A 27149-nucleotide genomic window follows, 5' to 3' on the forward strand; every position below is an offset into this window, starting at 1 on the left:
GAGCGGGGCCGGGGCGGCCGCGAGCGGCGGGTGAGTGAGTGAGGGGGGGGCGGGGGCACCGACCCGACCTGGCACCGGCACCGGCACCGGCACCGGCACCAACAACCCGCGGCCCGCCCGGCCCCGGGACCGCTCACGGCGGTGTCCGGCCCTCCGTGCAGCGGGAGAACAGGCGGCCCGAGCGCAGCCCCGGCCCCGGGAGGTGCAGCCCCAGGCCGGTGTTTGTGCCCGGGGATGCTGGGCCCTGTCACAGACCGTCTGGCGGGGACGTTTTGGTTCCCTGGCAGCTGGATTTCCTTCAGCCCTTACGCATGGAGCGGCGTGGTGTGAGGAGGGAGACCTGTGGATGGACAGGAGGGGCAATGGGAGGCTGCCAGCGCTGGAGGGAATTCTGGTGCAAGGACTGACTTACTCTTTCTTTCTCTCTAACAATTGCAGCAGGCGCTGGCAGCACAGCCCTCTGTCATTTCCCAGGAAAACTCCCAAACCAAAGGACTTGTCCTGCTGCCAGCACCCCCCGTCATCCTCAGCCAGCGGCGCGATCCCTCCGTGCGGCCGGACAGCCCTTCCCCGATGCAGAGGGAACGATGCCGTGAGGGCTGGTGAGCCCTGGCCAGAGCCATGACAGAGCCCCACAGGGTGTCGTTCACCACCCTGCACGGCCCCCTGAGCAGCAGCTTCCTCAAGAGGTCCCGCAGGGAGGACGGGGAGCAGCCCCCGGAGCCCGAGCCGACGGCCACGGCCGTGCGGATCACACTGACCCTCTTCGAGCCCGACCACAAGCGCTGCCCCGAGTTCTTCTACCCAGACCTGCTCAAGAGCTGCCGGGGGAAGGTCAAAGGGAGCTCCTCAGGTGACAAGGTGAGTGCCCTCCTGGCCTCTGGGAACCTGTGCCGTGCCTGTCTCGGCGTTGCTGCTTTGGGAGCTGGCTCTGTGTTTGCTGTGAGGGGGGGAGGAGGGTACTTGAGCATCCCACAGGCAGGAGAACTGACCTCCAGACAGGATTCCTTGTCAGGCCACGCTGTGTCACTCCTTTGCCTTGGCTGGCATTTTGTGTTGGAAAGGTGTTGTGTTGCTGGCAGGCTGTGGGATGTAAAGCCTGTTTAGTTTAGAAAGGACTGATCTGAAGTGGGGTTTGGTACCTGGCCTGCTCTTCTCCAAAGAGGACCAGAGGAGGGGTGTTTCTGGAGTATGTGGCTGTATCTTTTTGAGGACTGTGCTCTGCTGCACATCAATATTCCCACTTCAGTCCTTGGTATCTCCTTATGTGTGGGGGAGGTGGTGCTTTCAGGTGTTACCTGGCAGTTCTCTTTGCTGTCAAAAGCCATTTCTCAGGAAACAATGACATGCACACTCCTGCAGAATCTAAACTTTGTATTATGAGTTGTTTTCTATGGAAAGAAACTTACTGGATTCTGCTAATTTTTGCTGTTGCTCTTCAGAACTGATTGCAGTCAGGTAGGGTTTAATGCTGCTTATTTTTAGAGGTTTTTTGGGAGCTGGGAGAAACAGAGACAGGTACAGAACTAGTTGAGAGAGCACTCAAAACAGAGACACTCTCAGAATTACAGAGTGTTTTGTGTTGGACCTTCAAACCCATCTCATTCCACCCCCTGCCATGGGCAGGGACACCTTCCACTAGCCCAGGTTGCTCCAAGCCCCGTCCAACCTGGCCTTGGACACTTCCAGGGATGGGGCAGCCACAGCTTCTCTGGGCAACCTGTGCCAGGGCCTCACCACCCTCACAGGGAACAATTCCTTCCCAATATCCCATCTAACCCTGTCCTCTGGCAGTGGGAAGCCATTTCCCCTTGGCCTGTCCCTCCATCCCTTGTCCCAGGTCCCTCTCCAGCTCTCCTGGAGCCCCTTTAGGCCCTGGAAGGGGCTCTCAGGTCTCTGTGGAGCCTTCTCTTCTCCAGGTGAACCCCCCCAGCTCTCCCAGCCTGGCTCCAGAGCAGAGGGGCTCCAGCCCTTGGAGCATCTCTGTGGGCTCCTCTGGACTCTCTCCAACAGCTCCACTTCCTTGTGCTGTTGGTTCCCCCATATCTGGAGGCAGCTCTGCAGGGGGGTCTCACCTGAGGGGGCAGAGGGGCAGAATCCCCCCTCCCCTGCTGCCCACGCTGTGGGATCAGCCCAGGGCATGGGGGGTTTCTGGGTCCCAGCACACACAGCCAGGGCATGTCCAGCCCCTCACCCACCAGCACCTCTAGATCCTCCTCCCAGGACTCATGAGGTTCCCATGGTCCCACTTCTCCAGCCTGTCCAGGTCCCTCTGGATGTCCCATCCCACCCTTCAGGTGAGTCAGCCACTGCACACAGCTTGGTGCCATCTCCAAACACTCTGAGGGTTGTGATCCCCCTGTCCATCTCCCTGAGGAAGACATGGGACAGCTCTGTACCAAAGCCTGTCCCAAAGGCTGATTTGGCTGGTGCTCCAGTCGGGATGGGTTTAATTCATGGTGTTTTGGTAGCAGCACTGACTCTGATGGTTTTGTGTCTTTTATTTTTACAGAAGAAAGACCCAACTGATCCTTTTAATGATGAGGAAAAGGAAAGACATAAAGTGGAGGCTCTTGCAAGGAAGTTTGAAGAAAAATATGTAGGTGTTTGTTCTTTCTCTGCTGTTATTCCTGGGGGTGGGCAGTGCTAGTTAATGCTCCTGGCTCTCAGATTCCTTTTCTCCCCCAGTCCTTTATCCTGGCTGGCACGTGCTGGTTTTTATGTTCCTTTTCTGTCTCAGGGCTGCAAAAATAGTTCAGATTCGTTCTTAAGTCAGATGTGCCTGATTAAAGTGAATGACATGAATTAAAGTGAGTGGCAAATCACTTACTATAATTGATAAAATTTAATTTCCTTGAGCAAAAATTCATTTCTAGGCCTTGTTGCTGTGGCAGGATGGAATCTGCCAGGTCTGTGAGCACAGGGCTGTGGTGAATCCACTGCCCTCAGGGCAGTGCTATCTTACCTGTTTCTTTCTGTTCTTCCTCTCACTTTTGCAATAAAACCACATTATGTTTTACAACTGGCACTTTTGAGCAGCGAGTTGTACGTTGTCTCGTGATCCAGGTTTGACCCATGGGTCACCCTAATGCACTCTGTGTGTGTGTGGTGCCTGCAGCACCCAGTCTGTACTCACTCTGTAGCAGTTATGGAAGAGCAATCCATAGGGAAGAGCCCTGGCAGGAATGTTGAAGGGGTGCAGACCCAGTTCAGCATGAAGCCTGCTGGCACTAAGTCAGCGTGGCAGGCAGTGATTTGTTTAATTTGGCTGCACTGTTTTGATTCTGTATGGAAAAGCCTAAAACTGGATTTACCACATCCTGAGAGTCCAGTGGGATGTGTTAACCCTGGTTTGGTTCTGCTGCAGCTCATTCTCTTTCCTGTCCTGGAGCCAGTGTCTGTGTCCTGTATTGGGGCTGTCCCCGTGGTAGCTGCAAAAGGGAGATGGTCACAATGTCAGTCTTTGCTTGTTTAGGGGGGGAAGAGACGCAGGAAGGACCGGATTCAGGACCTGATCGATATGGGGTACGGCTACGACGAGTCCGACTCCTTCATCGATAACTCTGAAGCCGTGAGTGCTGGGGTGGGTGTGAGGGTGGGTAAAAGGGACAGCCTGGGGGCTGAGCTGGCACCTCAGGGTCAGCCAGGAGTGTGCCAGCACTGAGGAATGAGAGATTCTGGGGCAGGAGGATGCTGGTGAGCATTCCACAGTCTTGTCGGGTCTTGGGGGAGCAGCATCTCTTCATTCTCATGAGCAGTGACAGGACTTGAGGGAATGGTATGAAACTGAGTCAGGGCAGGGTCAGGTTGGATCTCAGGAAAAGGTTCTTCCCCCAGAGAGTGGTTGGGCACTGACCAGGCTCCCAGGGCAGTGGGCACAGCCCCAAGGCTGCCAGAGCTCCAGGAGGGCTTGGACAATGCTCTGAGGGACAGGGTGGGATTGTTGGGGTGTCCTGGGCAGAGCCAGGAGTTGGACTGATGATCCCTGTGGGTCCATTCCAACTCAGGATATTCTGTGATTCTATGAATCCCACTCCGTTTTCCAAACAGCTATGGGATAAAGTAACAAAACTTACAGTGCCAATAAACTGTTCTCTGTTGTTTCCAGTATGATGAGCTTGTTCCTGCTTCTCTTACTACAAAGTATGGAGGGTTTTACATCAACTCAGGGACGCTGCAGTTCCGTCAGGCATCTGAGTCTGAAGATGACTATGTCAAAGAGAAGAAGAAGAAGTGTCCCAAGGTCAGCAGGGCAGCTTTCTCAATTATTTCCTCTCTTAGAGCTTGCTGCATGAAAGTGTGTTGACATTCAGACTGGGAGAGATTTGTGACTTGGTGTGTGCAAAATAGAGATGAGCACTTGAAATCCCACTGTGTCCCTATATTTCATAGTAAAATGAAGCATGTCTGGCGTGGATGAAACTCTGGTGAAGTTGCCTGGTTCCTAGAGCAGAGGTGACAGCAGCTCCCTGTCACCCTGGGAGTCACTTGGCATGGTGGTGGTGAAGAGTAGAAGCTGGGTGTGCTGTCAAAGGGCAGTGTGTGCCAGAACCATGGTGATAGATGTAGAGGGGTTGGGTTAATGTGTCCAGTGTTTTGAAATTCCTGGGAAAGGTCCCAAAGTGTCTCTGGGAGTGCTGGTAGTGTTGTGGGAGACTCTGATTGTGACTTGGCTTTAACCCTCTGCAGAAGCGGAAGTTGAAAGACGGAGGTGAAAAAATGAAGAAGAAGAAAAAAGATGATTCTTACGACAAGGAAAAGAAATCCAAAAAGTCCAAGTTTCCAAAAGCTGGGTAAGGAGGCGGAGGAGGGAATTCTTGCTGCTTGACACCTTGCTTCAGGGTGGCTCAGTAGGACCTGTTGCAGTGTGGGGTAGCCTGAATGCACTTTGCACAAACCCTGGCAGGAAAACCCCCATTGCTTCCAAAGTGGGAAAGAAAGGCAGGTGATGATCAGGGAAGGAGCACAGCTCCACAGCAGGAGTATCCCAGCACAGGCAGGCACAGCTGGCTGCAGTGTTGATGTTTGATGGAGTCTGTTTAGATACTGAGGGTGGGAACAGATACTGAGAGTGGAGAGAAAGACAACAACTGTTGGGAAAAAGTTGTGAGAGGAAAGGCAGGTGGGAAGGGCTTGGACTCGGGGCCATACAAGTGCCAGGCTGGCAGAGAGGGAGAGGTTAGAAGGCTGTGTTGCTGCTCTTGCTGGGCATTTGTACTCCTGCCCAAAGTATTTCTTGGATGAGTGCTCAGCTTTTTTGCAGCTTTTGGGCTGTAAAATGAGTGAGTTTTCATTTTGTTCTAAGTCATCTTGTGCTGTTGCTCTGTCCTTGCTTTTGTCTGCCTAGCCTTCCTGTTTCATTGTATCTGTTGCTTTTGACTATTTTCCTACATTTTCCTCCTGTTTCTTTTCCTTCTTCCTGTAACTATTCTTTGTGATTTCTTTTTCCCTGCATGGATCTGCTTTTGGGGAACACCAAACCATGGTACCAGGGTGCGATTCCTTTGTAGCGAGCAAGAAAAAGGAATTTGCTCTCCTGGTTTTTCATGAAAACCAGCAAAAAGCTTCATGAAATTCTCTCTTGCTTCAGTTTCCTCTGCACTAGTGGCTTGTGCATTTCCCAATCTTTCCTGCTGGAATAATGTAACTAAGTAAAAGTATAGCTTGGTGGAGGTTGGTTTAAGCCCCAGCACCTCTCTGCAGTGAGGCAGGACAGCCTTCCCTTCTCAGAGCTGAACAGGCAGCATGACCTTAAGAGGCTGTAGAACATGTCCTGGTGTAATTGGTTAAGGGGCTAAGACTTTCCAGGGAACTGGTGAAATGGGGTGAAGGTATCATTCTGCTCCTTGGTCTTGTGTTCAGTTCCCTTTCCTCTTCCATACTTTGTTTACAGCTTCACAGCATTAAATGCAAGTAAGGAGAAGAAGAAGAAAAAATACTCTGGAGCTCTCAGTGTCAAGGAGATGCTGAAGAAGTTTCAGAAGGAGAAGGATGCTCAGAAGAAAAAAGATGAAGAGCAGAAAGTGGTGGCTCCTTCCCCAGCAGACCCTGCGGGCCCGAGGGAGGCAGAGGCGATGCCGGACCCTCTGCTCTCGCTCTTCGGCCACGCCAGTGACACCGACCTGCTCCAGGCAGCCACAGCCATGGACTCCCTGAGTGACCTGGACCTGGAGAGGCTCCTCAGCGAGTCCCCAGAGGGCAGCCCCTTCCCTGATGTGGAGGATGGGAGCGATCCTGGTGGCACGGGCTTGGAGCAGGATTTCAAGCAGCCACCATCCCTCCCTGAAGGCCTCCCAGCCCCGCTGGAGAAACGCATCAAAGAGCTGGCTCAGGTATGGCAGGGAGGGGACACTGGCACTGCTGGTCACTGGAGAGGGGACAGCTCTGCTGGGTTTGTGTGGCAGGGACAGAGAACATTCCACTGGGGCAGTTTTGCAGTGCCACTGGGGACACCCCTTTGTGTCACACTCTAAGGCACTTTCTTGAAGGCCCAGATGTCAGGGGGTGTCAAAGTCTGGGCTTTGTTGTCTACTGAATGTACCACACCTGTCAGGATTCCTGCTTTATCTTTCTTGGCAAAGTATGGACCTGATGCAAGAGGTAATTTCCAAAGTCAGTTTAACGTGAATGAACCTAAATGTGCACTAGTGGGGCTGGAGGACTGTTTTGGGCTGAGGTGGAGTTAACTTTCTCCATGGTAGCTGGTGGGCAGGCACTGATCTCTTCTCTGTGGGAACCAGTGACAGGACTTGAGGGAATGGCCTGAATTGTGGCAGGGGAGCTTTAGGCTGGATATTAGAAAAGGGTTCTTCCTCCACAGGGTAGTTGGGCACTGACCAGGCTCCCCAGGGCAGTGGGCACAGCACCAAGGCTGACAGAGCTCCAGGAGCATTTGGATGATCCTCTTAGGCACATGGTGTGACTCTTGGGAATGGTCCTAAGCAGGAACATCCTTGATGGTCCTTGTGGGTCCCTTCCAACTCAGCACATTCTGTGATTCTGTATGGGGCTGGTTTGGATTTTTGCTGAAAATAGTGTTGAAAACCCAGGGATGTTTTTATTATTGCTGAGCAGTGAGTGCTTACACAGTGCTGCTCCTCACCCCACACTGCCAGTGAGGGGGCTGGGGGTGTCCAAGGAGAGGGGACACAGCCAGGACAGCTGATCCCAAGTGAGCACAGGGATATCCCAGAAACATGGGGTCATGCTTAGTGTACAGAGCTGGGGGAAAGAGAAGGAAGAGGGGGAATGTTTGTTTTCTCAGGTCACTGTTACATGTGATGTAGCCCTGCTCTCATGGGGATGGCTGAAAACCTGCCTGCTGAGGGCAAGGGGGAATGAATTCCTTGTTTTGCTTTACTTATGTGACTTTTGCTTTCCCTATAAACTCTTTAGATAAACCCATGAGTTTTCTCACTTTTGCCCTTCTGGTTCCTTCCCCCATCCCTTGAAAGGGAAGTGAGTGGCTCTGTGGGGCTGAGTTGCAGGCTGGGGTTAAACCATGACAAGGACAAATTCCACCATAATATCTTTAATGTGCTGTGCTGCTCAGGACAGCAAAGTGGTGCACAGTGCTCTGTAGGTAAAATAAGAGGATGCAGCTGGAAAGCATCACCAGTTCTACAGCGTGAGAAGGCCTGGAAAGCCCTGTAGATGGGGCTTGAGGGTTTGCTGAAGCTGTTTCCCATGTCACACACAGGCAGATGCCTTCACAGGGCACCATTTGACATCTCCCACGTTGGAGCTGCTCCACTGGCAATTGGAGTCCTTTACCCACCTTAACATCTCGAGGTTGAGGTACCATTTAGGGAGTGGAATGTATTAATTTCTAGAAAGGTGATCCTCTGTCTTTTCACCAGCAGTTTCTCCTGCAGCTGGACTCCTGTGGGACTCATCTTCTCCCAAATGTGCTGTGTTTTGAGGTGCCCCAGTCTGTTTTGGAGAAGGAAAACATTGGGTGCTGGTCAGGGATCCCTCTCCTGGCGTGTCAGAGTGTGCTTTCAGATTTGTGGGGCTTCTCTGGTGTGAGGGCTGACACCACCAGCCTGTAAACAAGTGCTCCTGCTGCTGGTGTGTTTTTGAACATTGATTTTAAGTCATAAACTTGCTCTTGGACCTCTGTGGTGGTGTGTGTTTTGCCCTCTGGGGCACATCAGTTTAGGGCACCTCTTACTAAGAGATATTGAATAACTCCTGTTACTGAAGATAAGCTGCTGTTAGAGAACTGTTCTGCTGAGAAATTACACAGTGGGATGAGTAGATAGAGGGGAAGGAGGAACTGAAGAAAGTATTGCCACAGCTGATAATAAGAACAGGCTCTTCATGGATGTTTCTATTTCAGAAAGCGCCAAAACAGCTGTTTCTAAATATATCTGAGTTAAAGGAGAATATTTTGGAGGCTCCCATGATATCAGGTTAATTGTTATTGTGTTTCAGGACAGTATAATAGCAGATTAGCCACATTTTCCTGCTTAGATTTTTTGTTGCTAGACTGTGTATGTTAGGAAAAGAAACCAAGGAAGAGATAAGATTTAACAATCTCTGTGTCAGTTGGGATTTTGGGACATGGACTGTGTTGCAGGTGGGAATGAAGAGGTGCTGTACCTCTGTCTGAGAGCCAAGTCTCTTCCCAGCAGGTGGGAGCATCTCCTGAGTTAAATGGAGCTTCCAGGCATTTCCTCTTCTATTTGAACTGATTCCACTTTAACTCTCTCTTCTCTTCCTAAGATAGTTTTCCTGTTGAGGATTCTCCTTAGCATTGAGCCTTTTCCTTTGGTATCACCAGCTGTCTGTGACCTGCTGCTGGCAGAGAGGAATGTGCACCTTCTGGGCATAGATTAATTGTTTGCCAACCTTGGAATGACAAATCAGGGGATTTCAAAATCATGCCCTCTCCTGGTCTGCTTTTCACTTTCTGGATGTGGTGCCTCGTGATGAATCCCAGTTTTGTTTATATCCCCACTCAGAAGAGACTGAAATCTCTTGGCAGTTTGCTACTATCTCCTTCATCTCTTGGAATTATTTTCCTGCTGGACATATTTTTCATGGGTGTGATTTTTTTGGGCAGCACTGTATGAGCTGCAGTCATAGCTCAGGAAGCTTCCTGACCAGGACTTTTTCTTGTTGTTTCCATGGTGTTAACTGGGAATAACACATCCCCTGTGGCTGTGACTCTTTCTGGTGGTTTCTTGGTTTAGTTTCCAGATTGATCTAGAAAACCCAGTGATGAGTCCTGTCAGCCCTCATTAAATGTGCTTAGGATGATTTTTCCTGTTCCAGGGACAAGCTCTGTGCTCCCATTGCTCAATCCAACAGCTCAGCTGTGAAGTTAAAGCCATGCCCTGAAACTGTTGTTCTTCCCATGGGAAGTTTGCTGAAGAAGCCAGTTGCTCCCAAGCCATCTCCTTTGTCCCATTAAAAGGAGGACTCTTCACTCCAGAGCAGTAAATCCAGTGCATCTAGAGGGGAGAATCCAGAATGGGAAGGTCTGTGGTAGGACCTGGTGTTACCAGGACAGGGTTGGACTTGAACTGGGGAGTTGTAAGAGGACAGGGCATGATCTCCCTTCTTCTGTCAGTTGTGGCAGCTTTTGGGTGGTGCAGAGTGTATGGAATAAAACTGTGCTTTGTTTTGCATTGTTTCTGTGGTGGTTTAGAAAACACTCTGTTGCTTGTGCCATCTGTGAACTGCTGCTGACTTGTGTTATTTACCAACTTCCAGGCTGCCAGGGCTGCCGAGGGAGAAGGCAAACAGAGATTCTTCACTCAGGATATCAACAACATCATACTGGAGTAAGTGCTGCCAGCATGAAAGGGTGGGAAAGGAGAATTTTGGTAAATTCAGGAGCAGGTTTAGCAGGAGATCTTGTCCTTGGACAGGTCTTCCAGGCAGAACATGCCTAGGAAGACAGGAAAATCACTTGGAAGTGGCTTTCAGCTGAAATATGCTGAGGTAGGAGAATGTTGGAGGGGATGTATCCAGGTTTCCTGTTCTCAAGATGATGCTTGATATTTGTATGCCTGAATTTGGTCACTTGACTTGCGAGTGTAGCTGGATGCAAGAACAGCAAATTTTTCCCTGTCAGAAGTATCAGACATGTTCTTTGCTTTGTAAGTTACATGCAATATGGAATATTTTATAACTGGGATAAGGCTTCTGTGTTCTGGCTCTCTGGGCAGACTGGAGGAGCTCCATTCCTGCTCTGTTTTTGAGGCCCCAAATTACAGAATGCCAGTGTTGCTCAGGCAGCTGCTGGTAAATAGATAATGGCTTCATTCTTCTGCAGGTGCCTGGAGAAGGCTGCTGAGTGCACAGGGCTTTGTGATCAGTGTAATAATACTGACACACAGGCTTTAATTTCATTAAGCTTTATCAAGGCACTTGCAGTGAACTGCTGGAGGGAGCTTTGGGACTGTGTTGCCCTCTCATTTCGGGGGGCAGTTCCCACCTTCCAGCGTTCCAGTGCTGGCTGCACACAGTCCTGGTCTGATGTCAAACTGATCACTTCAGCCACAGTCAGAGGAGGTTTAGATGGGTTTGTATGACTTTGCTGTAGAATTGGGTCAGGACAATCCCAGACATGAATATAAACCGAGAGAACTCATTGAGAGCAGTCCTGGGACAAGGATCTGGGGGTGCTGGTGGGTGAGGGGCTGGACATGCCCTGGCTGTGTGTGCTGGGACCCAGAAACCCCCCGTGCCCTGGGCTGATCCCCCTGGGCTGAGGGGGGATTCTGCCCCTCTGCCCCTCAGGTGAGACCCCCCTGCAGAGCTGCCTCAGGATGTGGGGGAACCAACAGCACAAGGATGTGGAGCTGTTGGAGAGAGTCCAGAGGAGGCCATGGAAATGTTCCAAGGGCTGGAGCCCCTTTGCTCTGGAGCCAGGCTGGGAGAGCTGGGGGGGTTCACCTGGAGAGGAGCTCTGGGGAGAACTTCTTCTGGCCTTTCAATTAAAGGTAGCTTAAAAGAGAGGCAGAGTGACTTTTTACACAGGCAGATAGTGATAGGACAAGGGGAAATGGTTATAAACTAAAAGGGGAGAGATTTATATTAGAAATCCTTCCCTGTGAGGGTGGTGAGGCCCTGGCACAGGTTGCCCAGAGAAGCTATGGCTGCCCCATCCCTAGGAAGTGTCCAAGACCAGGTTGGACAGGGCTTGGAGCAACCTGGGCTAGTGGAAGGTGTCCTGGCCCGTGGCAGGGGGTGGGATGAGGTGGTTCCAACCCAAACCATCCTGTGATGATGATGGGGATGATGAATCAGCTGGGGTTTTTTTACATTTATTATTGACACTGAGAAGTGGCTTAAAAAGCCAGTCTCTCAAGTTATGTGTAACTGTTGATGGGTTTGGCACACACTGACCTCTCTAATCTACTCTCTGGGAAGTAAATTGAAACCCAAGGGATGGGGTTTGATTCCATATTGTCCTGAATTAAACTGCCATAGCACCTGACATAACCAGTGTGTAGTTCTGCACATTGCCTGACACTCCTGCACTTCAACTGCCAGGGAGAGCTGCAGGACAAGTGAGAATGCTGACATCCTGTTGTTCCTTTTCCAGCTGCTCTGAGACCAGAGTGAAAGGTACAGCTTGGGATAAAATGCCTGAGTCTGTTGATTCTAGAACATAAAGAGCCTCCATGCAGTTTGGCTTGTCCCGTGTCCCTCTCTCCCAGCTCCCTGGGTTGCCTCAGCGTGTTATGGATGTTGCTTAGGGAATCCCTGCCAGATTCCTGGTGAACACTGTGTTTGTTTTTTCCCTCAGCATAGAGCTGCAGACCCGGGAGCTGAGCAGCCAGGTGAGGTCAGGGGTGTATGCACACCTGGCTGCCTTCTTCCCCTGCAGCAAGGACACCCTGGTCAAGCGGGCCCGGAAGCTTTATCTCTATGAGCAGGTGAGGGATGGGCAGCACAGCCCTGTCTCCTGTGTGTGTGTGTGTGTGTGTTATCCCTGAGCTCCAGGGCTCAGCTGCTGTCCCCTGACCTGGTGGTGTCCTGCCCTGAGCACGGCTCAGGCACTGGGGTGTGTTCAGGCCTGGCCAGGGCTCACCCTGCCAGGTTTGGGGGTCGTGGCTGGAACACCCCAGTGGAGCCTCAGTGTGTTCTGTGCTTGCTCTAGGGCGGCCGGTTGAGGGAGCCCCTGCAGAAGCTCAAGGAAGCCATTGGCAGGGCCATGCCAGAGCAGGTTGCCAAGTACCAGGAGGAATGCCAAGCCCACACTCAGGCCAAGTTTGCCAAGTAAGCTCCTTGTTTGCTCCTTCTGCACCTGTAGCTTTTTCCAGCAGGCTCCCTGTGGCCTGGAGGCTGCTCTCCTGAGGTTTATTTACCACCTCTTTTTGTTCTGTAGGGAAAAATTGCTGATGGGCATTGGTTGGCCTAATTAAGCTGTGTATGTTCTCTGTGCTGTCTGTGGCAGTGCCAGCTACAGCAGCACTGATGGGACCAGAGCTTGACAGAAGTGTTCCACGTGTGCAGGCGTGTCTTTGAGAACGTGGCAGCCTGGGAACAGCCAGGCTGGATTAGTCCCATGGTCTCTATTACAAAATATTGGGAGATTTCCTAACCTTGAGCCCTCAGCTCAGCTTGCACCCTAAGCCAGAGATCATTGACTGCTGGGACCTCTGACCAGTGCTGGTCAGACATATTTAATCCTCTCCTTGAGCCTCCTGACTTCCACATTTTCTGTCTCCATTTTAGGATGCTGGAGGAGGAAAAGGACAAGGAGCAGCGAGATCGAGTTTGTTCTGACGATGAGGAGGATGAAGAGAAGGGAGGGAAGCGCGTCGCGGGGCCGCGGAAGAAATTCCAATGGAATGATGAAATCAGGTTTGAATAGTTTAGATATTAAGCAAACCCTTGACTTGTCTTACTCTTTGCAGTTGGAAGTGAAGCGTTTTGTCATCTGTATCTTGTTTTCAGAGCTGATCACCTGTAGGAACAATCAGCCTGGAGGTTTGTGGCACACGGTGCTATTTATGGAAGCCACTATTGCATTTAATAAATGTCACCCTGAAGCTGATTCCAGGCACAGGCCAACTCTGAGAGAGGTGCTAAGACTGTGCAGAGTCCAAAAGAGAGTGAGGGATCTTTGGGAACAGAAGGAACTCAGCTGAATTGCTGAAATCCTGCAGCCAAGACTCTTAGTGCAACCAGGTTGTGGTTGTGGAAGCAGTTAAAGCTGTAGGGGATTGCTGCCTGGCACCAGGGTCTGATAGAGAAGGGAGTGTTTGGAGGAGGGGACATGACAAAGGGTAAAAGGAGAATCAATCCTGCTGTCTTTTTCATCTTACTCTGGAACAAATTGAGGTGCTGATTGGTTTAGGGCAAAGCCAACTCTCTTCCTGCCTTCTCCTTGCTGGGAGGTTCAGTTCTGTGGTTGTTAATGGTGCCAGTGATTCTGGTACTGATTTGCTGCCTCAGCTGTTTCAGGAGAATAAAACAGGAAGGGGGAACAAGACTTTTCTCCCTGGTGGATCAATGTGTGTGCATAGACAGAGCAAGGAGCCTTTCCTTTCCCCTTTCTTGGGAAGGCAGTGCAGGGTCAATTGTTTTAGGAAGGTGTTGTGCAGGGCCAGGTGTGTCTTGGTGTATTTATCCAGCCCTGGATAAAGAGAACGAGCTCCAAGTGGGAAAAGTTAATCTGCGTAACTGTATTTGAAATCTTCCTGTTCTTCAGGGAGCTGCTTTGCCACTTGGTGAAGATTAAGTTGGATGGTTATGACCTTGACAAGAATAAAGCTCAGTCTCTAGAGGATTATGTGAAGACCTTCCTAGAAGGAGAGGTGAAGCCCCTTTGGCCAAAAGGCTGGATGCAGGCCAGGTGAGCAAGAATCAAGTTGTGCTGCAGGGATTCCTTGTCCTAAGGGACCTGGGAAGGTCGTTAGTTGTACCCCTGCTCAGGAATGGCTGGATTCAGAGTTAGGTCAGAGCGCTCAGGGCCTTGGCCTGTGGAGTTTTGAGGATCTCCAAGGATGGAGGTCACCACAGCATCTCTGGGCTCCTGTTCCAGTACTTAATCACTCTTCATGAAATCTTTTCTCCTTATTTCCAATCAGAATTCCCCTTTTTGCACTGAACTGAATACTCCCTCTTAGCTCTTTACTGTGCACCTTTGAGAAAGGTCTGGCTCTGTCTTCTCCTTGTCCCTACCACTCTTTAGGCAATGGAAAAGTGCTGTTAGATTCCTCCTTGGCTTCTCCTTTTCCAAGCTGAGCCAACCCAGTTCCCTCCACCTCTCTTTGGCTGTCACATGTTCCTTGAGATGGCTCCACTTTATTAACATCTCTTTTGTACTGTGGGGACCCTGAAACAGGATGCTGTGTCCAGGTGTGCCCTCACAGGTGCTAAACAAGGGGAGTGCTCACACCCACAGGGTACAGTTTGCCAGGACACCTTTGCAGCAGTGGCTCAACTTGCCCACTAGGACCCCCAGACCCTTTCCTGGGTACCCCATGGTGCTGCCTGGAGTTGTCCCATCTCCGCTGCAGGACTTTGTGCTGGTCTTCCTTGACCTTCACAAGGTTTGTGTTGGCCCCTTTGTCCAGCCTGGGAAAGGCCCTGTGAACAGCAGCCCTGCCCTCCAGCATATTCTCCCCCCTCCTCCCTTTTCACATCACCCCCAAACTTGCTGAGAGTGCAGGTCAGGTTGTAAGTTACAACACTGAGTAGCTTTGGCCTTGTTTTGACCTCTGCTGGATGCCACTGGCAGGTAGAGCTGGCACTGAGATGAGGCTGACTGGCCTGGCTGTGGTTTCTTGACTCTGTATTCCAAAGGATCCCTTTGTAATCACAAAGGATATGTTTTTCAGGCATTTTGGGAAGTCTTCCCTGGAGTATTCCCAAAAGAAGGCAAAGCAGAAAGTTTTAGGGGCTTATCAGAGTCAGCAGTGTAAATAGGAACTTGGTGTGGTTTCTTTACCCTCTCTGGGGTCCTCACTGCTGTTTCCTGCTCTTTGCCACCCTCCACCATCCCTGCCATTGAGCTGGCAGTGGCAGAGAGCCACACAAATGGCAGAGAGTCATTTTCTGGCACTGTCATCATCTCCTGGCCTGCTTTGTTTTGCTCAATGCTTTTAAAGAAAGGACAACTGAACAGTTTTACTGCTGAAATCTTTAAGGTTCCTCCCAACCCAAGCCATTCCATGGTCTCTGACTCTCTGCATTTAACGAGCTGGGCAGTGCTGTCTTCTCTCTGCTGCATTTGCTTTTTGGGTTTCCTGGGTGATAAAGTAAGTAGGTACCAGCTCCTAAGAGCAGTAAGTATGAGTAGCACAGCACAGATCCACTTGGAAAAGTCCATGGCTGTTTATTGCAGTTGATTGTGCACATGAAGCACAGGACTGTGCATGGTTGTAGTGTGGTGGTACAGGAGCTGAAACAAGGCATTAGGAGGTGGGTGAAGATTCCTACTTAGTTAATGAGGATATCATCAGGTCTTAGTTTTCCAAGTTTTAAAATCTCTTTTCATTGAATAAAAGGAAAGTAAAATCTTTCACCCCTTGTTTGTCAGTGAAACTGTTGTCAGGCATTCAGGTGTTCACCTAAGACTCGGTGTAGGAGGCTCTTCCAGTGGAGTTAACTACAGAATAACTCAGTAAAAGTGGATTTTCTGGTTGCTTTCCAGTGGCTCAAGGACAGTGGTTTCTCCTGCTGGGACTTGGAGTTGGACTTGATGATCTCTCTGGGTCCCTTTCAACTTGAGATATTCTATGACTTTGTGGTTTAAAGACAGAGGATGGAGCGACAGCCACACAGAAGGGGGCAGTTGGTGACTCTAGAACTGTAACACTTTTATGAATAAGTCAGCTTGATTTCACTGTCTTCATGATCACAGAAGCTCATCTTTAAGAGGAACTTGAAGGTGGACAGAGTAGCAATTTTGTGTAAGATTTTAGAGAGGCCCTGCCATGAGTCTGTTTCCTCTGTAAACACTCAGAGAGGATTAATGGAATATGAGGTTAAAATAAGCTTGCTTTTTAAAGAAAAAAGATGACAAAAATCTGTTAATATCAGACAGGAATTATATTCCATTCCAGTGCTGAAGGTGTGTTTATAACTTACAACATGTGAGAATGCAGCTGAGGGCAGCTGGTTTGGGTGAAATAGGACTCACGTGAGATTCTGGTTTCCTGAGCCTCAGTAGTGCAGGGTTGGGATGAAGCTCATCTCGTTGTGCTCAGTCAGTTGTTCAGGGAGCTCTGTGCTGATGTAAGAACTCCCCTCAGCTCTTTGCTGGCAACACAGACACAAAGTGAAGGCTTCTCACCCTTCTTGCTGTGTGAGGCAGGGGAAGGGAACCTTTCTCCCTGGAAGTTGGTGAAGAGCTCTTGGATGATCTGTGAGCAGTAACAACCCACTTGAGTGGTGGTTCTGCCTCTCCAGTTGGATTTTTAAGCTGGCAGAGCTTTTTCCTTAGTTACTGTCCAACAACTGCCTTAATGGCCTTTCCAGCACCTACAAGCATAGCTCCCCTGAGAGGGAATTGTGTTGGGAGTTCAGGAGGATCTTCCTGGAAAAGGGATGAATATATTTGCTCTCTGTGATGTAATCACTAAGTCCCCTGCTGTACTGAGCAGCTCTGTCTCCAGTGATCCCAGCTGCTCTACTGGGTCTTGCTGGATATCACTTCTCATTGCTCTCTTCCCTTCTTAGGACACTGTTTAAGGAGAGCAGGCGTGTACACGGACACCTCACATCAGTCCTGTGAGTATCCCAGCATTCCTTTGGAGTGAGAACTGGTGCAGTCCGTTCCCTGGGGCCTGGGTGGATCATGCAGGAGCACCTGAGCTTGGCTCCCCACAGATAGTTCAGCGCTGCTTCATCTGGGGAGGTCTAGGGAGAGCAGTTTGTGTGTGACATCTCCCAGCTCCACCTTCCTGAAGTGTTTTAGCCTTTGAAGCCAGGCTGCCTCCTGGCCTTGTTCAGCAGCCTCTGTGCCAGGCCCTGGGAGGCAGATGGAGGTGACACAGAGTGTGATGGTGGCACTGGGATTGTTGCTGCCTGTTCAGTTGGTCCTTCCTGCAGTCTGGATTCCCTCTTTCTTGTTGCCTGGTTAAAGGAGCTCAAACCAGTGAAGGTGGGTGGCAAAACCCAAATATCCAGTTGGGCAGGGGCTTTAATGCCAAAGGGTCTCATGGATCTTGCTGGCAGTGGATAATAGATGATGCCACAGATTTAGGCTCATGTCTTTTTGACACACAATCCTGTTCTTGGCGTTGGATGAGCAAGGGGAAGTGTGAGGAAGAGTATGAAATGGAGTGTAGAGTCATCCTTCCCTCAGCCAACTGTTCCAGCAGCTCAGGGATGTCTTGTATCAGAGATTGCATCTGACCAGGCCAAATGGTCTATTCTCTGTGGATCTGGCAGATGCTTTTGCATCCTTGACTTCTTCTGGGAACCTAAAATAACTGTGTACCTTCTCCACAACAGTGTCTGTGCCAGTCTCTCTCAGGGTGTTGCTGTAGTGAGGGCAGCAGTGGTGGTGCAGGACGTGCCTGTGAGTGTTTCACTGCTCTGCTGCCACTCCAAGACTCTGCTCCGCTCCCTAATTCATCCCCTGTGTGGGAGTTGGGGCTTCCCAGAGCAGCAACCAAATGTCATGTGGTTTTGAATCCTAGCAACCCGAGATGCTGCCTCTGTTCCCTTGGGTCTTGGCAAAAGGCTCAGTGGATCATCACTAACAGGGCCCAGGTGTTCTCCCTCCTTGGATCCTTCCCTATGGGCATTCAGTGAGTTGTGTTTCTTTTGTCTCTCTCAAAACAGGGCGAAGAAGAAGGTTATGGCTCCTACTAAGGTGAAAGTGAAGGTGAGTTCTGTGTTTTCTGGTTCTCATGGCTGGCATATGCCAAGAGTCAAATGACTGCCATCTCAAATCCTGTGTTTGAGCCTCGTGTCTGTACACTAGGTACTGTGAAATGGCTTTGCTCAGTATGGGGGTTCAACAAACAAGTAGAACAGCAGCTAAAACTGATGGCAGTGGCAGCTGGGAGGGAGGTCAACAGGCACAGAATGTGTATTCTGCCTTTTATCCCCGAAGTGGGAACCTTCCCTTCCCTTTTCAGCAGTAAACCCTGTCTCTGTTCTGACTGTGCCTTCTCTTGTGATTTTGTTCCAGGAATCTTCCTGCAAGGCAGATAAAAAGCTGTCGGTGTCTGTTCCTTCAGTGCACTCGAGCAGCACCTCGGCCATGTCTTCAGAGCCCCAGGGAGGAGCTCTGGGCATCAGTGCCCAAACTAGAGAACTCTTGTCCCTTGGGACAGCCCAGGCAGCCAGCAGTGGCACTCCTGCTACCTTCAAGGATGACTCCTTGGATGAGGACCTAATTCACAATCCCACCTCCTCCCTGGAAGCAGTCTCTAAGGAACTGGCTGTGCTGAACAGCAGAGCGGGAGGGAGCCCTGACTTTACTCTTCCTGCACCTCCAAAAGCTCCACCAGAGAAGATCCCAACTCTTGCATCCTCAGAGGAGAAGAGGACATTTCCAAAGTCCAACCCTTCCCCTACATCTTCCTCTGGTTCCCTCCAGTCTCCTCTAAACTTCCTGGCTGAGCAGGCCCTGGCATTGGGCCAGTCTTCTCAAGACAAGAAGACAGAGAACTCTAATTACAAAGAGCATTCCTGCCAAGCCTCCCCCAGCAAAATCCTTGCTGATGCCCACCAGGCTAAGCAGAAGCACCACAGCCTGGTGCGGCCCCACGGCCCCCAGGCCCCCGCGCCGGTGCCCGGCTCCCAGGTGAAGGTGTTTCACCCCAGCACTCAGCTCCAGAAAACCTTCACCTCCCCAGCTCCCTTTGTCAAACTGCAGAACCCCAAGTCCTCCTCGCCCCTGCCCCAACGCTCCCTTCTCCAGCAGGTCAAGTCATCAACCAAAGCTCAGAGCTTCCATTCCTCTGCGTCACCAGGCAGTGCTCCAAACCCCAGCGGCTCCCACAAGAGCCAGGGCTCATCCTCAGCATCTCTCAGCTACAGCGGGAAGCACTCGAGCGGCTCCAGCTCTTCAGGACAATCCTACAAATCGCCTTTTGTTGCTGGGTCCCTCTCCAAGCACGGGGCTTCTTCCAGCAGCTCCTCCTCTGGAGCTTCTGCAAACCAGGGCAGCTCCTCCGGGGCGCTGCTGCCCGGCCCAGCCCCTGCCCCGGGCGTGTCCGCCCGCCCGGCCTCCAGCTCCTCGCTGAAGAAACCTCCTGTGTCCCAGAAGCTCACTCTGGTGGCACCTCCCGGGGGCTCCAACGGAGATTCCAGCGGGGGCACCCAGGGGGTGGCCAAGCTGCTGACCTCGTCCCTAAAGCCAGCGGTGGTCAGCAGCACTGCAGCCTCTACCTCTGTGCCGGTAAGGGGGCTGTGCCAGCCCAGGAGAAAACGTGGCCTGGGGCTGGCCAGCTCCTGCTGTGTTCAGACCTGCCATAGGGGAGATTTCTAAAGCATTTCCTGAAGTTCTTGGATGACTGTCTGGATTTCAGTTGCTTAGCTTGGAAGTTGTGGCCTTTGCCAGGGGCTTGCACTCCCCGGTTCAAGCTTTCATTTTCAGCTTAAAAGAACAGCTAAGCAGAATTCTTTGGTACCTTCCAAACTGCAGTTTTTGCACAGGCTGTGTCATGTTCCTGCCTTGGATTTGGGAGTTACGGGGACAGTAGGGCTCCCATTTGGATTAAGAGAAAGTGCAGTAAAGTAATTTATCACAAGAGCTAAAAGTCATTGCATGAACTAAAAGTATAATCATCAATTTGTTATTAGTTACATCTACAAACTTGGCCTCCCTAAAGTTATTGCAAGTTATTTTAGTATTATTGCCACTTTTTTAACAACTGGCTCATACATAACCTGTGGTGATAGGATCCTGGAGTCATTAAGGTTGGAAAAGCCCTCCAAGATCGAGTCCAACCATCCCCCAGCACTGCCAACCACTAGACCATGTCCCCAAGTGCCACATCCATGTGGCTTTTAAGTCCCTCCAGGGATGGGGACTCCACCATGCCCGGGGCAGCTGTGCCAGGCCCTGACCACCCTTTCCATGAAGGAATTTCTTCAGTATCCATTTAAACCTCCCCTGGCACAACTTGAGGCCGTTTCCTCTCCTGTCCCTTGTTCCCTGGGAGCAGAGCCCGACACCCCCAGCTCCCCCCTCCTGTCAGGGAGTTGCAGAGCCAGAAGGTCCCCCCTGAGCCTCCTTTTCTCCAGGCTGAGCCCCCCCAGCTCCCTCAGCTGCTTCTGCTGCTCCAGCCCCTTCCCCAGCTCCGTTCTCTCCTCTGGACATGCTCCAGCCCCTCAGTGTCTGTCTTGCAGTGTGCTCTGATTCTGAGCTCTAAGCTCCAAATGCCTCCCCACCTGCTTTGGTGCTTGTCTCTGCCCACTTTCTGTTCCTTCCCAGTTATTTCTATAAGCTGCTGAAGTGATGTTTTTGGAATGGAGCTCAGTGGCACGCTGTGGAATTCAGGGTCTGAGTTTGTTGGGATACAGTATCTCATAAAGGACTCCCAGGTTACCTATGCAGACTTTAATTATTATAATATTGTATTACTTAATAGTATAAGGCCCTTAATTTTTATCTATAGCAAAAAACTAATAGTTCCTAATGCTGTTGTATTCATTTGTAGTTGGCTGCTCATCCCTGCCTTCCTTTGGGCATGTGGGAAGAGCTGGACAATTCAATAAGTGTATTTAAATGGGCCTGGAAACCATGTCCTGCTCAGCCCCTGTGTGTTTTCTGTTACTGGGAAGCATTCCCAGTGGCACCTGTCTCCATGGGAGAGATCCCAAATAACACTCCAGGGTGCCTTGGGTGCCAGACCTTGGTGCCTTGAGTTGTCAGGAGTGATGTGCTGCCAAAATGGAGTAGGAAGCATCCCCCCTGGAACTCACAGGCAGTGTGGAAGCTTTTTCTCTGCACAGTTCCAGAGCAAGGGAGTAATGGAGGCAAATCCAGCATGGCCACACTTAGAAGAGCTGGATTGCCAGTGTCCTGGGCACGTCCTGATGGCCTCAGATGTTGGCAGCTCTTGGGCCCTGACTGGGAGGGCGCTCCTTGCGAGGAGGGATTCTTGATCACTCCATTTTTTGTAGATTTATAAGTATGAATGATGCTCTAACTTGGTTTTCCCACTTCTGACTGACCTTTTCCATTGCTTTTCAGAAAGGAACTAGTGGAGCTGTGCTGCTAACCAGTTCTTCCCCTCTAAGTGTACTGGCTCCATCCTACAAGTCGAGCAACCCAAAGCTGCCGGCTGCCCTGAGCTCCACCCCGTTAGGTATTATCTCTCCTATTCATTCCTTCCCTCTCCATGTCATCTCCTTCAGCTCCGACTCCTCCCCAAAAGCAGGAGTGTCAAAGGATGCCATAGTCACGGGACCTGCTCCAGGGACGTTCCACCACGGCCTTGGGCACAGTGAGTATCCCCTGGGCACACTCGTGTTCCCCGTGCCTGTGCTGGCAGATCACAACTGCCCTGCTCTGCTCTGCTGACCCGCTGCAGACCGACCCATCTCGCTGGCTGTTGCTTCGTGCTGTAGTCCCTGCTCTTACATCCCCAGCAGTTGCATTTGGAGAACCTTGAGCACATCCCTAGAGCTACCCCCGAAGTCCCAATAGCTGGAAACTGAGCTCTGAGCTAATTGCTGCAGCTCCTCTGCTTGTTTCTGCCTTCGATGTGTATTTGTTCCTTTTTCCCTCTCCTTTCTTTGTTTTTCTCTCTAGGTCTTCTGGCTGGTTTGCACTCCAGCCCCCACCATGCAGCGCCACTCCCACACTCTGCCCTGTCCACTCATTTACCACAGAGTTTGCCAGGTAACTTGTCAGTGTTTGTCTTCTGCCTCGTGAGTCGTCCTCTATCTCAGCAGGTCCTTCCTTTAGGGCTCAAGCTTGTCTGTGTTTTCCAGCTGGTGGGGTTTTTGCTAAAGCCCTCAGCCTCCCTGAGGCACAGAGGGGCTCAGACCAGAGAGGTCTGGTGGAAGGTGTTCCTGCCCATGGCAGGGGGTTGGACTAGATGATCTTTAATGTCCCTTCCAACCCAAACCATTCCATGACTCTGTGATTAGGGAGAAATTCTTCCCTGTGAGGGTGGTGAGTCCCTGGCACAGGTTGGCCAGAGAAGCTGTGGATGCCCCATTCCTGGAAGTGTCCAAGGCCAGGTTGGACGGGGCTTGGAGCAACCTGGGATAGAGGAAGGTGTCCCTGCCCAGGGCAGGGGGTGGAACAAAATGAGCTTTACAGTCCCTTCCACCCCAAACCATTCCATGATTCTGTGATTTCTGGAATGATGAGGCCTTAGTGTTTATAGCAAGTGTTGGTTCCTGGAGATACTCAGAATTATCCTGCCAGGTTAAAAGCTGTGCCTGTTTGTGCACAACCTGCCAGGACTGCCCTGGAATGAATATTCCAGCTTTGTGGAGTTCTGTTCCTGGTGACCTACATAAGATGTGTCAGACCAGAATGTCTTGTGTCTGTGCTCTGAGCTAATTGGCATCTCCTTCACGACAAGTTTGTAGTGTAAATGCAGAGACTTGCTGGTGACAACATGATGATCTGGCAGTTGAGCCTGTTCCTGCCCCAGCTGATGCCTGCAGAAGTGATGCATAAAACAAGAGTTTTCCAAAGAAGGAGAGAAGTAAGGAAAATTGAAAGTCAGGGCCAGCAGGTCGGGTTCACCTGCTTCAGGGAGTTGCTTATCCCACTGGTAATTGCTATTTCTGCCTTCCCCGTCATGTTCTTTAGCACTTCAGTGCAGTTCAGTCTCTTACTACCTGCTCCTGCTGGGATTGTCTTCCTGAGCAACTGAGCCTGATTTAGGAGTGGGTGTTTGCCTAATCCTATGGCTGTCAGGCCACCTGTGGCCTCCTGGAGCAGTCATGGAATAAAATGCCCTTGACTGCTGAGCGTGGTGTTTGTTTGCTGAAGAAAGAAGAGTGTGTTGTGCACTGAAAATGCAAAGAATTGGTTGTCTTTGCTTCTTTTCCTGAAGTTTGAGGTGGGTTGTTGTGCCACTCCAGTGTGGTGGAGCTGAAGAAGGTTCTAGTGGTGATCACTGGTGTGACAACCCTTCCTTCCTGTTTGTAAATTCACATTACTGAGAGTGAGATGAGTGTTTGTGATTTGAGTGTGGGTTGTGGAATGTGTTCTGTGTCACTGAGGAAGAGTTCTTTGCCCCATTAGTTGAGGGAATTTAGAGTGGTTCCTTCACTGTTGCTTATAGGGCTTATAACAAGAATTTTTGATGGACTCTTCAGCAGGATGCAGTGCCAGGAGCTGTGAGCAGACAAAAGGTCTCTGGGAGTAAGTGAAGGGAAACTGACCACGGATACAACTTCAGCAAGGACTTGTTTTCTCACTTGGTGTTTTCACATAAAGATTAGAGGCTGAACATAGTGCTGCCATCTCTGAGAATATTCCCAACCTTGGTGTTCTGTAGAACACAGTAGATATTTAAGTGACCCCCATAACCTTACAATGAATTAATGTGTGCTGTGGCACAAGCTGTGGTTGGCTGTATGAACATCTGGCCACAGCTGTATTGCTGTGTGTGAAAGCTGAGAGGACTCTGGCGTGGGGGAGTTTGCTGCAAGTGCTGATGCCTTAATGAAAGTGCTTTTATACCAGTGTTCATCCACAAACCTCTGAGCAAGGAGCATCCAGTGCTTGCTTGTGTGCTGTCAGTGCTGCTGTTGCTGGTGGAGGTGCCTTTGTGCTGTTCTGGGGCTGGTGCTGGTTCTGCCTCTCGCTGCAGAAACGGGACGTGCTGGGCTGAGCTCTTGCATGGAATGAGCTTCTCCTTGTCCTGGAGAAGGGGCTGTTGCTGTGCTGCTCAGTGCCTCTGCTGCTTAACTGCACATCTCAGTACTGCCACTCATTCGTCCTGGTCTGATTGGAGTTTTAATTGCTCCTGAAAAACTTCTGCTTCCTGAAGTTCCTTCCTTTTTCTGTCTTCAATGTTTTTACTCTTTTCCCTCCACACTCGCTCCCTTCTGTTCCATCAGTGGTTACATTCCTGTGGTTCCTGTTGCTATCAGTGGGCACCTAAAGCCTTCATTAAAAAAGCACCCAATTAAATAATTAATTCATTAATAAAGAGCCTAAAGCCCACCCTGACAAGAGGTTGTAGCAAGGTGGGGGTTGATCTCCTCTCCAAGGTAACAGGACAAGAGGAAATGGTCTCAAGCTGTGCCAGGGGAGGTTCAGGTTGGACATCAGGAGGAATTTCTTCAAGGAAAGGGTGGTCAGGCATTGGAAGGGGCTCCCCAGGGAGGTGGTGGAGTCCCCATCCCTGGAAGTGTTCAAGAAATCAGAGGACATGGCATTCAGTGCTGTGGGCTGGGTGACAAGGTGGGGATCGGGTTGGACTTGATGATCTTGGAGGTCTTTGCCCACCTTAATGGTTCTGTGATTCCAACAGCAAAGGTGCACTAATGGGTTACTTCCAACCACCTTTAGGTGCAAGGCAGCCCTGCCACATATTTCTGGTTTCCTGGATGGGGAGATGTGCCAGGGTGGCTTTAGAGGAGGACATAGGCTGACAAGTCCCCCAGCAATTGGGATCTGGGCCGTGGTGCTTTTTGGGAGAGGCCACAGGAGACCCTGAGTGCTTCCCATGTCCCTCACTCAGAGCCTGGGCTGCTCCCAGTCGGGAGATGTCTCCAGGCACATCCTCTTCCCTCTCACTCCTTGGTGCTGGAAGGGCAGAGTAGGTTTCTCTCTTTGCAGAGAGGCTTGGCTGTCCCAGCTCCATGGGGGTGATGCCGAACCCTCTTCCCACGTGGTTTTACTTTCTTTCAGATGCTTCTCAGCTTCATGGCAAAGGGTCCAATGCACAGCAGCGCAAGTTGTGACGCCTGCCAGGAGGGGAGCGAGAGCACCCATGGGATAAAACCAAGAGGGACAGGTCATGGACTTTGGATACCAGCTGTGTCTTTTCATTTCTTTTCTTTGGTCTTCTGTTTCTTTTTTTCGTATGACAACTGGAGAGACTGAACTGCGATGAGGAGCTCGTTGGTGCGTCTGCTTGGAGGCTTCCAGAGCTGAGCCCCGCACGAGGGGCCACCTTGAGCCATGCCCTGATGAGAGAAGCCTTTTGTAGCACTGTTTTATTGCTGCTGCCCTTCACGCATTCCCTGGCACTGGCAGGAGCTGGAACTCGCAGGGACACTCGGGTGTTTCCCGTGATTCCCACCCGCCTGTGTCTGCAGCTGCCAAGTACCTCCAAGTCCAGTTACCTCCTTGGTCTCCCCGTGGAGGGTATGAAAGGTGCTTCTTTCTTCTGCTTTGGATTTACTTGGGTAATTCTAGCACTGCCAGTGCTTTCCCGAAGACATTTGAGGAACTTCCCAATTGTACTATAAAACTGTGCTACAGTTAATTGGAGGACTTAACATTTTCCTGTGTGGTGAATCCAAGGAACCACCTGATGTTCCCCTCGAGGATTTAGAGAGACATTTTCAGATGCTGTCATGGACTTTGAGAATTCTACTTCTTTTGAGTTTCTGGATTTTTTTCCATCTGAAGGGATGCTTTTTTCCTGCTCAGTTTTATCCTCATTACCATCGAATGCATTGGATCGGATGGGACACTTCTCGGCATGTCACATGGATCGGAAGACATAATTCCAGTGCCTTTTATGGTGGAGCAAGAATGGACCAGTGACACACATTTCAGCCCTATTTCGTGTGCTCCTCAACCCTTTTTTAATCATTCTGTATTTAAAATGTATTCTGGTTTATTTAATAGAGCTTTTTATGGTTGCACATCAAAAAAAGAAAAAAAGCTGCACTGTCTGGACTTCAGTGGTGTCCTGGTGACTGAGCACAGACCCACATCCAGCAAGAGCACCAGTTCTCATCCCAGTATGTGCAGGCGGGTTCCAGACCCTCCCCTAAAGCCATTCTTTCCTAGGGTCGTGGGTTGGGATCTCTTTGGTGGGCAGAGGGAATGATGGAGATGAACCAAGGTCACTACTAATCAAAGGAATTCCAGAGGAAAAGATTGCTCTCCTCCATGATTTCTGCACTAGGATCATGTGCCCAGCACAGCTGCAGGAACAGGGACCAGCTACAACTGGGGGGGTATCTTTTCTTGTTATATTTTTAACTTTTAGACCTAAATACTTCCCCTGAGCACCCCCTTTCAGACCATGCAGGTTGTGGTTCCACCTGAGCTTCCTGAGGTTTGATTTCCTGCTCTCCCCTGCTCTGCCTTCTCTCAGGCCCCCACAGCCACACTGGAATCGTGCTGATCCCTGTAGAATTTACTGGTATTTCAGGCAAAAGCTTTCAGCTTCTTCCTTGAGCTTTGGGGAAGGATGCTGACCCCGAGTATACCAGCAAATCTCTACTTTAGTTTTCCCTGTTTTATGAAGATCCAAGAGAGACTGTTTTCAGTTTGAGCTGATACCCAATTTCCCAAGATCAATGAATTGTATTTAAAAAAATGGACTGGATTTGGACCAAGGGTTGGACTCGATGATCTTGGAGGTCTTTTCCAACCCAATCGATTCTATGATTCTATGAAATACTTCAGCTCAGATTTCCAGTCTGTTTACAGCAAATACCTGGGTTGTAGCAAAAGAGCCAAAGACAGAACTTGTGTTGTTGGAACGAAGCCCAGCAGTTGTTGTTGGACTCTGAGCAGTGGATGTCACATGGTTCCCGTTGAAGGCCCGATCCTGAGAGGTACTTTGCACCTTCAGCTTCCCCTGGGAGCGGAAGGAGCGTTGGGGCACCTGCAGGACTGGGGGTCTCAGCGAGTGACTCGAGGTACTGGTTCTCCTCCCTCTCTTTGCTTTCACTTGAACGCTCCTGCTGGGAAGTGTGGCCGGAGCAGAACGCCCTCCTTCTAGGAATTTAGCAAAGCCTCTTGCCTCAGGGAAATGTTTATTTGGTGGGAATTCTGCCGGATATTTTTTCTTTACGTGCTATAATGAGTGAGTGAATGGTGTGGAGCAGAGCTGCAGCAAGGCAGAACCACGCAGAGACCCTGCAGCTGAGGGGGAGCCAGTCTGGCATCTCTGCCTGGGCGAGGCCTTGCAGCGCTTCCGTGACGGGATGGGGAGGAAAGGCTCCCATGGCACTTACTGGGAATGGCAGTTCCTTTTGGGTGTAAGAGCTGTGGTTTACTATTCTATTTTTTTTTTGTGTGAGTTGGGACTGTCTTGCTGAAGATGGTGGAGGTG

The 27149-nt window shown here is 50.6% G+C and overlaps 1 protein-coding gene across 4 annotated transcripts; it reads left to right on the forward strand.

The window, feature by feature from the left end:
• UBN1 (ubinuclein 1) lies at positions 1–26403 on the forward strand. Of its 4 annotated transcripts, XM_027665817.1 has the most exons (18): positions 1–30; positions 439–861; positions 2513–2599; positions 3476–3571; positions 4109–4243; positions 4690–4793; positions 5894–6332; positions 9721–9791; positions 11765–11894; positions 12119–12237; positions 12697–12825; positions 13676–13819; positions 16651–16701; positions 17761–17803; positions 18113–19327; positions 21128–21380; positions 21689–21778; positions 24761–26403. In XM_027665817.1, the coding sequence occupies exons 2-18, from the start codon at positions 622–624 to the stop codon at positions 24811–24813; spliced, it is 3399 nt and encodes a 1132-aa protein (XP_027521618.1). In that variant the 5' UTR covers positions 1–30; positions 439–621; the 3' UTR covers positions 24814–26403. The 4 variants fall into 4 exon arrangements, with proteins under 4 accessions (XP_027521618.1, XP_027521620.1, XP_027521619.1 ...); XM_027665819.1 differs by lacking the exon at positions 21689–21778; XM_027665818.1 differs by lacking the exon at positions 16651–16701.
• Positions 26404–27149: the final 746 nt, after the last annotated feature.

Source organism: Corapipo altera, unplaced genomic scaffold, assembly GCF_003945725.1.
Source record: "Corapipo altera isolate COAL_440 unplaced genomic scaffold, ASM394572v1 146, whole genome shotgun sequence".
Classification (NCBI taxonomy): domain Eukaryota; kingdom Metazoa; phylum Chordata; class Aves; order Passeriformes; family Pipridae; genus Corapipo; species Corapipo altera.